This window comes from Castor canadensis, chromosome 13 (assembly GCF_047511655.1).
Source record: "Castor canadensis chromosome 13, mCasCan1.hap1v2, whole genome shotgun sequence".
Taxonomy (NCBI): domain Eukaryota; kingdom Metazoa; phylum Chordata; class Mammalia; order Rodentia; family Castoridae; genus Castor; species Castor canadensis.
The window spans coordinates 18,827,625-18,840,106 of record NC_133398.1 but is presented as its reverse complement, the minus strand read 5'-3'; the positions used below and the strand labels follow the sequence as shown (position 1 = coordinate 18,840,106).

At 37.8% G+C, this 12,482-nt stretch overlaps 1 protein-coding gene across 1 annotated transcript in view; it reads left to right on the top strand.

Moving 5' to 3' along the window:
* The window catches only part of Pappa (pappalysin 1), a 234,280-nt gene extending 229,041 nt beyond the window's left edge, over nt 1-5,239 (top strand). The window contains exon 22 of the mRNA XM_074051163.1: nt 981-5,239. Coding sequence (XP_073907264.1) covers nt 981-1,088 — 108 coding nt within the window. The 3' untranslated portion in view covers nt 1,089-5,239. The remainder of the gene's footprint in view (nt 1-980) is intronic.
* The last annotated feature ends 7,243 nt before the right edge of the window (nt 5,240-12,482 follow it).

Sequence of the window (12,482 nt, the reverse complement as noted above, 5' to 3'; positions counted from 1 at the left end):
AAGCTACAAGCAAATGTCATGATGCAACGAGGTGAAATCTACTTGCGTTAGTTCAGGCTGGGACTCAGCAGGGACTGTACTGTGCTCTTTGGAAAGATGGATCATGTGCTGGATGAGGAAGATATTTGCTCTGTTGGGCTTTTCCTATCACTTTCTAGAAAGGCAAGTCAGCCCAAGGTCACGGAGCACAGGAAGGAATTGACTGTTAACCCGAACTCAGGCATCACACTTTTTCTTATGCTAAAGCTTGCTTTTGAGGTTCTTCAAACAAATTTTGTTCAAAATCTGTGAGCAAAATATCCTCCACTCAAGATTTCAGGTCCCATGGCAAGTAGTCTAATCTTGTCTAAGGCGAACTTTTCTTTTTCATCATTGTCTTCCCAAACCCAAACTACCAATATGTGCAGAGAGCTATGTTTGTTTTTTAAAGACACTTTAACATCCTTTTTTCACTTGATTATCACAATAGTCCTATACATTAGACAGTCCATCACACAATTACATTAATCAACTTTGGTAGAGTGCATTGTAATTTCTAACCCACAATTTTACCCAGCTCTTATAATGTACAGTGTGGATCTTATTTTACCAGTTCTTTCTGAAGTTCAGAAAGAAGTAGCTTGTCTTAGTAATGAATGTTTCACTTACTATTTTGGCTAATGCCTTCCCCTTTAGCCTCAGTTTTCTCATCAATAAAAGGGTGATTTCTTACAGAGTTTCAAAAGGGGCCCAGTATTTTCTTTCTGGAAAGTATTCAGCATATTGCTGGGCTCATAACAAGTGCCTCTGCAAATGGAAACTGCTATGATATTGACCATGGTGTTATTAATAAAAGTTATCACAGTGTTAATAAGAAACTGAGCCATGACTTGATCTCTCCTGCTCCTCAAATCTAGTGGTTGTCCCCTGGCATTCCTCTCTGATAATTACTGCTTTAGACCACATCACCTAATCCACACCTTCTGTTTTCTACTCTGCAGGTAACCCCCTTCCCTATGTCCTGTGACCTACAAGATGACTGTGCTTGTCGGGACCCTGAAGCCCAAGAACACAACCGGAAAGACCTCCGGGAATACAGCCATGGTTAAGGCAGGACAAGGAGTTGTCAAAGAATTCCCAGTGGCAGGACCCGCATCCCTTTGGTATTGTTTTCACAGTCCGCTGCTCAATGGAATGACCTCTCCACACCAGGGATAGTTAGCACCCAACCGTTCTGCCTTTAATTTCACCCAGGAAGGACCCATGGTGAGGCAAATAACAAAGTCTTGCCATGTAGAATGATGGAATGGAATCCCATCTCAAAGTCTGAGATGGATTGCATATACAGTGTGCAGTTCCAGAGCCTCCTACAATTCTAATCATTTGTCATATGACCACAACAAAAACGTGTTCTGCATCCAGGAGTATGCACATCTGTGGTTAGTACACATGCATGCATACACACCCATACAAAAATATCTGTGTGAGGGCAGTTCTGGAGACTGAGCAGAAAGACTGGAACAAACTTATCCTTTCCTTTCCCAGGCTCCTAGCCAACATTGTCCTTGGGAGAAAGAGAGTTATAAAAGCTGCTAAGACCAAGTACTGAGATGCCAAGATAACTCACACTCCGAGGCTCTGAATATATAGGCTGTGCACTATTGTGCAGTCCTTTGGGACTGGAAGTGAAATGGTCTTTGATCACCAAACCTTCTAGGGAATTAGGGCCCAGGAAGAGATAAAGATTTCCAAGGAATGCAAAACTCCCCCAAATTCTTCTGCTGCCATGGGGATTTTACCCCAACACCAGGGTTCGAGGCCAAGCTGGAAATGGCTTAGGACTTCAAAGTCAAGGTATTATACCAGCCCCCTGCTTGAGGCTTGAGGTCATAACATTCCTCCAGATCCCACCATTCCCCAGTTCTTGCCTTGGGACCACATTTGCTGCTACTTTTCCTGCTGCTCTATCGTATACATTGAGTACCCCAAGATGGTAGAACTAGGTTAGGAAAACCCCACACAACCAAACAGTCTGCCTTAAAAGCGACTCATATTTTCCCACAGTTCCTCACTTCATAGCCCTTCTGTAAGAGAAAAACCCTCATGGGCCCACATGGTGAGAGGTTAAGTCTCCTGGGAGTGGAAGAGACCTCAGATGCTGGAGCCCTTCCTAAGAGTCCAGAATGGCTAAACCAGTGTTAGATTTTGTAATCAAGTGAAACAGTGTTACATTTCTGGGATGTTGCAGCCATCCAGAGGCTGATGGAGTTGTCCAGACTCTTGAGTTATTATCCTTAACCTAAATACCCTAGCCCTCCAGGCTAGAGTGGACTTTGGCCAACCTCGCTGTTACTTTGAGTAGATGTGATTCTGGAACAGAGAACCATCTCGAGTATGATCAGTGTGGACTGTGTTCTAGACGGTCATCAGAAGGAAGCTTAAGAGATCACAGCCTCAGTACCCAACATGGTCATCACATTTTCCATTAAATGTTCCAGCCACCTTTCTACACTTGTAGCTGGACGACTCTTCTCTCTCTCCCATATTCAGTCTCCAAAAGTTAAGAGCAAAGTAGTCAATTGTACATGGAAGTTCCCACCTCTTTTAGGGCCTCTTTTAATTCAGTTTCCTGTCCACTCCCATTGAATTAATAAGGAAAGAGACTAATAGGATGAGGTGGAGGGAGCAGTTAAGTTTGACATATTTTTTGAACCCTGGAGTTGGGAGGAAAGGAGATAGGACGATCTAAGCTAGTTATATCACATAAATATGAGTGGAAATCAACTGGTCTCAAATCTAGTGAAGGCAACCAGTAAAAGCAAAATCTAGGACAGAAATGGAAAATACCAGACACATACACAGCCCCTTTTAATTCCTGCATCCAAGGCAGGCACTATTAATCTTACTAGGACCAAAAATAACTTCAGAAACTGTCATCTTATATCATTCCCAACAGCTTTTGTCTGCTGATCAAGAACACCTGAAAAGGCATCTACTGACCATCTATGGTCTGTTAAATTAAGAAATATATCAAGATGCTTTTTATACAGGTGCCTACACATAAGGTGCAATGCTTACCTTACATGGCTTGCCCATGTTACAAACTCTGTGATTGGGTTCCAGAATGGAGAGGCAGCCACCATTGTGATGGCCAAGTGCTCATATCCTTTCTGTTTTCTCTTTATAAAAACCATATCACATTTAGACCCAGAGATTTTTTTTTTTCTATAACCACCAGAGCCAAGCCTCAGCAAAAGAAAAGAACATTAGGAGAGTAGACCCCATTTTGTATCCCTCTCCCGTATCTTAGAATTCCTTAGTGCCCCTATTTTGCCTTGACTGAGTTATCAACCAGCATGATGTTAGCTTAGAATGTACAAACTAAGAAAGGCAACAAGGTCAGCCCTTGCAGTGACTTAAATTCTACCCATTAACCATACAAAAATCTCAGAAGACCAAACGATGACATTACTAATGATGGGATGACAGGAACCACAGAAAAATCTCACTAGCTTCCCTTAAGTCCATCAACATCCCATTTCTACCTTCACTCCCACCACTCTACAGATGAGGAAAGATTCCCAGAAACTGACTTCTTTCTTTAGACAGAATTAAGCCCTTCTAGATAAAGACCCATTCAGTCTCTTCCACACTGTGATTCAAACCTGCTAATAACAAATTTATATTTGCTGAGAATATTAGGCAAAAGAGGCTAATTTATTGGTAGCCAGCTTTATTCCCATGTGGAAGGTATAATTAATGGGCTTTTCTCAAATTTTAGTGGAAGAGGTCAGCTCTACTAATGCAATGAACTGATCCTCAGTTCCATTTTCTTCTTGGGAATTTCTGTTTAGAGGTACTCGTAAGAAAATGGTAATGAGGCACTGCTGTGCATCCACACTCAGGGGCCCTAAGACACTTGGGAGTTAACAGCATGGAGGCAAAGATGAGGTGGACAGTTCTCTGAATACCATCCTGGGAAGCATTTTCAAGCCATAAACCTAACTGCCTGCCCAGAGAACTTGTGTCACCCCCAAATTCTGTGCCAACAACCTTGAAAGGGAATCACAGTGCTTGGGAAGTCAATTTGGGTAGGTGAATTGAGATACAAAGGAAAAGAGAGATTAACCATCATAAATAGCAAGTCTTTGGAGATGTAGGGTATCAGCTGCTGCTCTTGGCTTCAGTCTATTGGGTTACTGCCTAGACAGTTCTCTTGGTCTTATTCCCTCCTTGGCCAATGCTTAAATGCTATTTGTTGAAAATAATTCTTTGAGACAGATTTCAGCTACCTCCCTTCCAGGTTCAATTTAACTTGGTTGTAACTGTTGATTTGATATAGGTCTTACCTGTGTTTAAAAAAAGAAAGAAAGAAAAAATAGAAAGAAAGAAAGAGAGGAATAAGGAAAGAAATCATGAAGTCACGTTAACAGTTTTGAGGTTTTATGTTATTTTATTTCTGGAACTACTTCAAGTGAGAAAATAAAGAGAATCAATTGATGGTGACAAAGCTGTACAGATAGAAATTAATAGAAGTCAAAAAGATTAAAAGGAAATAAAAATGCATGATTAAAAACTAAGAATAAAACCCCTATTTTTATGTTTCCTAAAGAAAATTGTTTATTCTACAGACTGATTAAATAGATACAGCATAAAGATCTCCCTAGAAGACATAGAGTGGGATTTTTATAGCACTGTTATTTTCTGTACATTGTGGTAGGTCCAGAAAATATGCATTTCCCCCATTCATTTGTTATGGGGGATAGCTTTCTGTTCATTTGTTTGATGGCAGTCTATAGTAGTGGGGAGAGGGGAGGGCTTGATGTTGGTTTTACCAAATGTTAAGGGGACATATTGTGTTGTCTTGCTTTTCACATTATAAGAATATTTATATTTGCCAGTATAGCACTGGGCTTCATAAAGACTGCACTCAGAACCATACTGCACAGCCCAATATTCTAACACGCTGCTACATGTCCAGACAGGTAATTCCAATGAATTTTAAGAAACCAAATAAACCAGGTAAACAACAAATACAAAAACTAAATAGAAAACGGGGGGAAAAATGATGTTCTTATAGTTTATTCAAGTTTTGAATAATATTTACCAATCATTTGCTTTTTAAGAGAAACTTATAGTAACCACAGGGCTGGGGACATATTCAAATGGTAGAGCACCTGCCTACCAAGCATGAAGCCCTGAGTTTAAAACCCCAGTACCACAAAAAAAAAAAAAAAAAGAAAAAAGAAAAGAAAAAGAATGAGCTCATGTGTAATAGTCAAGAGAGAAATTATGTCCCTAAGGTAAAATCTAGAATCCTTCACTCCAGGCAGTAATATGTTCATTGATCTTGAACAAGTTATGAAATTGCCTCTGTTTGTCTCAGTTTCTCTAGATACAAAATGGGGATATTACTACTTACCTACCTCACAGTGGGAGGGCAGAGGATTGTGAGGCCCTGAGGTTTTAAGTTAGCTGTGGCAATCTGTGAGAGCAAAGTCCATGAGTTATTTTTGAAGAATGCACAGGCCCATTGGCCTTTTAAGAAAGATGGGGAGTGTGTGTTTGATATTTGAAGGCACAAAGCTGTACATCCTGGATTATAGTCCACCTTAAGACAGTATGCTGGGGAATAGTTCACTTTTTAGCTAAATTCTAGTTTCTTCCCCTTATTCTGGTTTTTATCAGTTCAATGATTTGGTTAAAAGCCAAATATTTCTTACAGAGAAAAAGTAAGCTTATTGTTGTCTATTCAAGATTTCCAGGCCATTTCCAACTTGGAAGGAAAGTTAGAGAAGGGAGTCTCTAACATCTCTTCTTCAGCAAACTACTCACTTCTCAGACTCAAATTTCCACATTGAGTTTTCTATTAAAAGAAGTAAATGGCATTCTGAGTGCAAACAACTCGGGGCTTCTTACACTATACACCAGCAGTTAGTGAGGAGAATTTTGAACAATTATTGAGTTGCTTTCTTGGGTCTCTATAATCAGTAACCTGTCTGCAGATATCTATCTATATAAAGATATTATATATAAATATAAATTTACATATATATGCACATGTATATATATAGTTGTACATATATGTGTGTATATATATACTTAAATGTAATATTTACAAAATAAAACTGTGATCTCTTCTAGAGAAAATGTATTCATATTACAAACTGCTCTTCCATATTTATGTATCATATTATACCTTTTTATTATTGTTATAATTATTATGGGTATTTCTAATTATTATGATGTTGAAATCTGTTTGGCACCTTTCTGGAAGCTACCAAAAATGACTCTACATTGAAGTGCTTAAAAAAATCTGTTCTCATGACAATTCTACTGGCCTATTGTTAAGAAAAAAAAGAAAGGAAGAAAGAAAGAAAACAATCTAAACACCAAAAACTAAACATAACTCCGATCCTTTTTCTGTACCTCACGCGCATAAATTTGCTGCTCCTATTTTGGGTTTTAATTTTTTTCCTGTTTATGTGTTTTTATGGATCTAAGTTAAGTCTTTCAGCAATATATAAAAATGTAAATAGTAAACTTTATTTATTAAGAATGTCATCTTTTTTAATTTATATTTACACAATGGTTCATCTAATTTATTTTTTCTATATGGTTTTAAATACTCTGACATATTTTGCTGTTCATGATATTTTTTATCCTGTTCTTATGGATTTGTTTTTCCATGCTGTTTTCTCTGGTCTCGATTATAGGTTGAATCTCACAAAATAATGTCAAAGACAGAAATATTTTGCCACTGTTGATTATTATACCTTAAAGTTCTATATTATGAAAATATATAATAGCTTGTATGCTTCAATGTGTTGTTGTGTGGTTTTTGTCTGTTGTGGAATTTTAAAGGACTGTCACATATATACGCACACTAACATGAAAGAGAACCCTACAGTCTAGAATTAGAAAATCAATGATAGCACAAAATTGAATCTGATATACACCCAAATCCTCTATGTAATTCCTGAAAAGAATCTACACCTTGCATATGCGAAACTGTAAAACATTCTTAGATGTAAGAAATTTCTACTTTGGGGTAATAGAACACATATCACCTTTAATTACATCTTGCCCTTTGAACTCTAGCTTCAACAGTATATGACTAGAATATTCTTTACTTTCAATTTTTTAAGAATCTGAACACTTCAACATCTCTATTTCATCAAATGAGCTTGCAGCTAAGATTAAAATATTCCTTCTTTCTGTCTCGTATTTCATTGCTTAGCTCAATAACCATGTGATCCTTGGAAAGTTATTAGATTGCTCTAAGATTTTGTTTTACCATCTGCGATATAGACATGATAAAAGCACCCACTTCATAATGTTTTCACTAGAATTAAAGAAAATGTAGTGTTTAGAACTGTGCTGAGCACAAATTATATTAGCTCTCATGATGAGTATTAAGAGACCAAAGGTGCTTATGACAAGTGTTAGTAATATACCAATTTTATTGATACCTCTTTTTAAAGGAATAAGAACAAAGTACACAAAAGCAATGAAGTACTTGCACAGACATTTCTTTGGGGTAAATTCTGTGGCATTGAACACAAAGCTATTGGCTAGCAGTACTACCATAAAATGAGTCAAGATATTTGTTTATCTGCTGATACATGAAATTTTTAATGTTGCACAAAACAAGCAATTTGGGTACACCAATGAGCATTATATATAAGGACAAAGTTAGGGAAGTCATGAACTATGTTCTATGGATTTTTTGGAGTCTTCAAAAACATAAAAGTTATAAGGGAGGCCACCAAAAAGCAAAAAACCTCATTGTTAAATTCCTCCAGAAAACTAGTTATTTTCACAGTAAGATAAAGGATTAAATAATATTTTGAATAAGATATTCACTTAGCTATAAAGATTAAAATAAAATTTATAGAATAAGGCCATGAATAGAAGAAAATGTTTCCTAAATAGAAAGATTTAGATTTAGAATATTAGATAGCTTTTTGTGCTCCTTAGTTTTTTTCTGTAGTCATGAGGTAAGCCTCCTCATAGAAAATGGAAGTTCATAGTTGTGTATTCTTCCCTTCTTCTCTAACCCAATATACATTCTATACAGAGAGAGAGCGAGAGAGAGAGAGACTTGCGCGCATACACACACACACACACAAAGTAATGGAGAGTTCATGAGGCTTTAGTTCCTTAATGTAACAAGTAAAAGATTTCTTTCTCATTTGAAATCAGGCAGAAGTACTCAGCATTTAGGTCTACCTATAGATAAAATCCAAGTTTTAGAATTTGTCTAATGGAGGAAAATGGCATTTGAGTTAAGGAAAAAAAATGGAGTGCAGAACATTCTATCATGCTATGCTGGCATTGGTAAATCTGGTCAGCTCTTAACCATTAGTGCAAGCAACCAGAGCCTAGAACAAAAATGCAGACTCTAATTTTCAGGTGAATGAGCCTTATACTTTTAAGTAAATATTTTAATTCTAAAGGAATAAAGTAAAAAAAAATAGCAATACTGTACAGAGGCACCAATTAGCAATTGGAGGGAATCAAGCTTAAGTACCATCTGTCCTGTGACCTTGAGCAACTCACTTACCTTTGCTAAGACAGGAGTTGGCATTGAGAAAAAGCAGGTGCGGGATTTAAGCAAATGGGACCAGCAGGTACATCATCCTACGGAAGAAAACAAAACATGGTACTCTGAAGGAACTGAAAAAAAAGCTGGTGTGTTTAGACGGTTGAGAGAGGATAATGGGGGGCCAACTAGAGGGTGGAAAGGTCATCATGAACTATGCTAAGGATCCCATGCTTTATCTTAACAACAAGGCAGAGCTATTAAACAGTGCTAAGAAGTTCACATGATCAGATTTGCTTGCAAGAAAGACCCCTCAGATTGTAGTATGAAGGAGAAAATGAAGGCGGTTAAGGGTGGATACATCTTAAGAGTTAAGAGGACGTTGTGTAGTTCAAGAAAGCAATGCTAACTGTTTCGATGAAGTGGTCATAATGAAGGCAAGAAGTGTAGCTCAAGTGGCAGAGTACCTCCTAATGAGTGAGGCCTTGAGTTCAAATCCCAGTAACAACCACAACAACAACAACAAAACAGACGAGAAAGTATTGATAATGGGTGGGCAGAGGACTTTTTATTAAGTGGTGAGATTCAATGAAATTATCTTTAGAATCTAACATTCTGAGATTCTAGATGATCACTGCATGCCACTGCCACAGACTGGTTTTAGATTTCTATTTAATTAACATATTTCATTTTAAAAACCAGTTTTGAGTTTACAGATAAATGAGCAGAAAGTAATGTTCTCATTAGATTTCTTTTCAAATCGTAAAACACCAGATCAAGAAAACCTAGCTATTTTCTTGGACCAGCTTTCAGGAAAATATAGACTCCTAGCCCTTGTGATCAAGTGTACAAAGGTGGGTAGTAGTTTCATCATGGTGTGGTCTCAATATGAGAGAGGAAGGCTTTGGGAAGGGGTCAGGATGGTGTCAGGTAGGATCTGGATAATAGCTATTTTTAAGCTGTGTTATCCTGAGCAGTTTCCCAATTCCTTGAGTTTCATCTACAGAATGGGTTCAACATTGCTATCTAAAATAGGTCTATCCTAAGGAAAATGTGCTTTAATTTAGTTCAACTGCCCAGGGGTCTGTTGTACAATAGACACTCAGTAGGTGCTGGATATTATCCCTTTTGGCTCCCTGCTTTTCCATCCATTCCTGACTTCCACATCAGTCTGTGCTCTGCAGCAGAAGTGGAGGGGGAGGGGAGGAAAATGCTGTATACCCAGCTCAGCTCCTTAATATTCACATGGAGAAAATGTGCATCACAAAGACAGAGATTCTGCAACCTGTTATTCTTGCTTCCATCTCTGTGAAACTTGGCTACATGCCCAAGGTATTGAATAGGTATAGAGTGAAGAAAATTTTTTAAAAACTAAAATCAGCACAATTCCATAATTTCTTGCTTGTGCTTCAAAAAGGTAACAATAAAAGCAAGAGTAAGTAGGGCCTATCTTTAAGACATGGAAGTGGATCAGTTTTTTCTCTTAATTCCCCCAAAACATGGTGATCTAGGGATCATGAGCCTCTTTTTACAGATGAGAGACACTGAGGCTCAGAGTTGTGGTGATTTTTCAGACTGAATGGCCCCAGCATCAAATTCCTACCTATCTGAGATTTAGTCACTACATTACACTGATTCTCTCTCATCATGAATATTTTGGGTCTATTTAATCCAAAAGCACCATTATTTAAACACTCCAGGGATGGAAATTGTTTCAACTTAATATTCAACACAGAATAACTGAGAGCATTTGTAGTACTGGTTTGAGAAGGATTTTTATGAATCATCAAAGCTCCAGAGAAAAAGATAATATGATCTTAGGCAATTATCTGAATTTTAATTTTCTCATCTATAGCCCCCTATAACATAATAAAAATATATAATTGGTCTCCACTCCCAGTTTCTAGTGCAGTGCTACTAAATCTCTTAGAAATGCCTGGCTGATAAGTCTGGCATGGTGGCTCACACCTGCAATCTCAGTTATTAGGGAGATGAAGATCAGAAGAATCATGGTTCAAGCCCAGCCCAGTAAAAAAGTTAGTAGGACCCCAACTCAACACCAAGCCAGAGTGGTGGTGCATGGCTGTAATCCCATCTATGTGAGAGGCATAAGTATGAGGATCACAGTCTGAGGCACCCTCAAGTATAAATGCAAGACCCTATCTGAAAAATAACTAAAGCAAAAAGAGCCGGGGGTATGGCTCAAGTGTCAGAGTAAGCACTCAGCAAGCACAAGACTCTGAGTTGAAACCCCCATTATAATCTCCCCTCCCACCCTCCAAGAAAAGAAAAAGAAAGAAATTCTTGGATGTCTCCTAAATATGCACGGTCACCAAAAAGACAAAGACACTATTAGAAACTTGGAGCTTTCTGTCCTACATCCCATCTTTAGAGTTGGGCAGAGGACCTGGGGATTAAATTAATAATTGACTGGACTATGTGATGAAACCACAAAGTCCTACAAGACAGTATCTGGAGAACTTATGGGATGATGAACACAGGTACGTGTCAGAAACTCTTACAATTGAGACCCTTCCAGACCTTGTCCCATGTATCTTTTCACTTAGATGCTCATGTGTACCCTTTAAAATATACTTTATAATAAATTGGCAATAGTAATTGCATTGTTTTCCTGAGTTATATTAGTCACTCTAGCAAATTATAGAACTTGAGGTGACAATCTGGGAATCCCCGCTTTGAAGTCAGTTGGACATTGGCATGAGTAACCTGAGGACATAGTAATTGTAGGTAGTGTCTGAAATAGGGGGCAGTCCTCTGGGACTGAACCCTTAATCTGTGGAGTCTGTGCTAAGTCTGAGTCAATGAACAAGCCAGCACAGTAGCTTGTGCCTTTAATTCCAGATATGTGGGAGGCATAAGTATGAGGATCACAGTCTGAGGTCAGACCTTGTTCCGTGTGTCCTTTCATTTAAATGCTCATGTATATAGGAGACCCATGTGGGTTGGAACATTGGAAAGCATGGGAAATACTTACATCTGGTCATCAAAGTGTTGAATAAGAATATACAAGGAAAATACTTTCTTTTCCATTATATACTGTCTATCATGAATGTGGAAAAAAGTGTTAGTATATATGTTTTACTTGCTTTTTTACATTTAGTATAATTAATTTATTTGTTAAATAAGAATTTGAAGTTTGGATTGAGGAGCAGTTTCCCCAGAGGTATACATCATGTGAGCCTCAGAGCCCCAATTCTATCTCCCTGACCAGCACTCTCTCTCCTTCACAAGACTGACACTTTCCTAACTTAATTAAAGACATCATCTTTGCACTATCTTGCTCATCCTTGAACATGTTATCAGTTTAAATTATCAATGGGACTAAATGAACATTTTTGCCAGAAGTTGTTTTCCACCGCTATAGCAGAAGAGCAGTTGTTGGAATTGCACTGATTTTTTTCCCAAAACCTATTAGAAGAACAGGCTATATGTACTTCTCTGGCTATAAATCCTTTGTTGACCAGTTATGACATGAAAGACAGCCTTTATAGTAGTTTTAAAGCACAGTTCCATTCACAGAGAGATCACCCTTTTTGCATTCTTTAGTTTAATCCTAACACATATCCTTAAGACTGTTTTATGGTGAAAGAGATGAGATAGCTTGCCCCAAATTACACAGCTAATAAATAACAGAAACAAGATTTTAGCCCTGAATGTTAGATTTGCAAACCAAAGCTTCTCCCATCCCTATATTATCCTTTCTCCTTATCATAATAAAATGGGAAAATAGTTTGTTCCAGTTTTCCCACCAGTTAGAGTAAAGCTCTTGTCTCTTATCCTCCATTTTTATTATCACTTCACCAAATAATGGTGGGAACTTTAGTTTTTCATCTCTTATGGTAGGGATTCTCTAGTGGATAATCTGGAAAGTTCTGGATATTAGGGAAGAGTTTACTAGAGGTAAAGGGGAATTTTAAGCTATTCCAGTTCGTTTGCA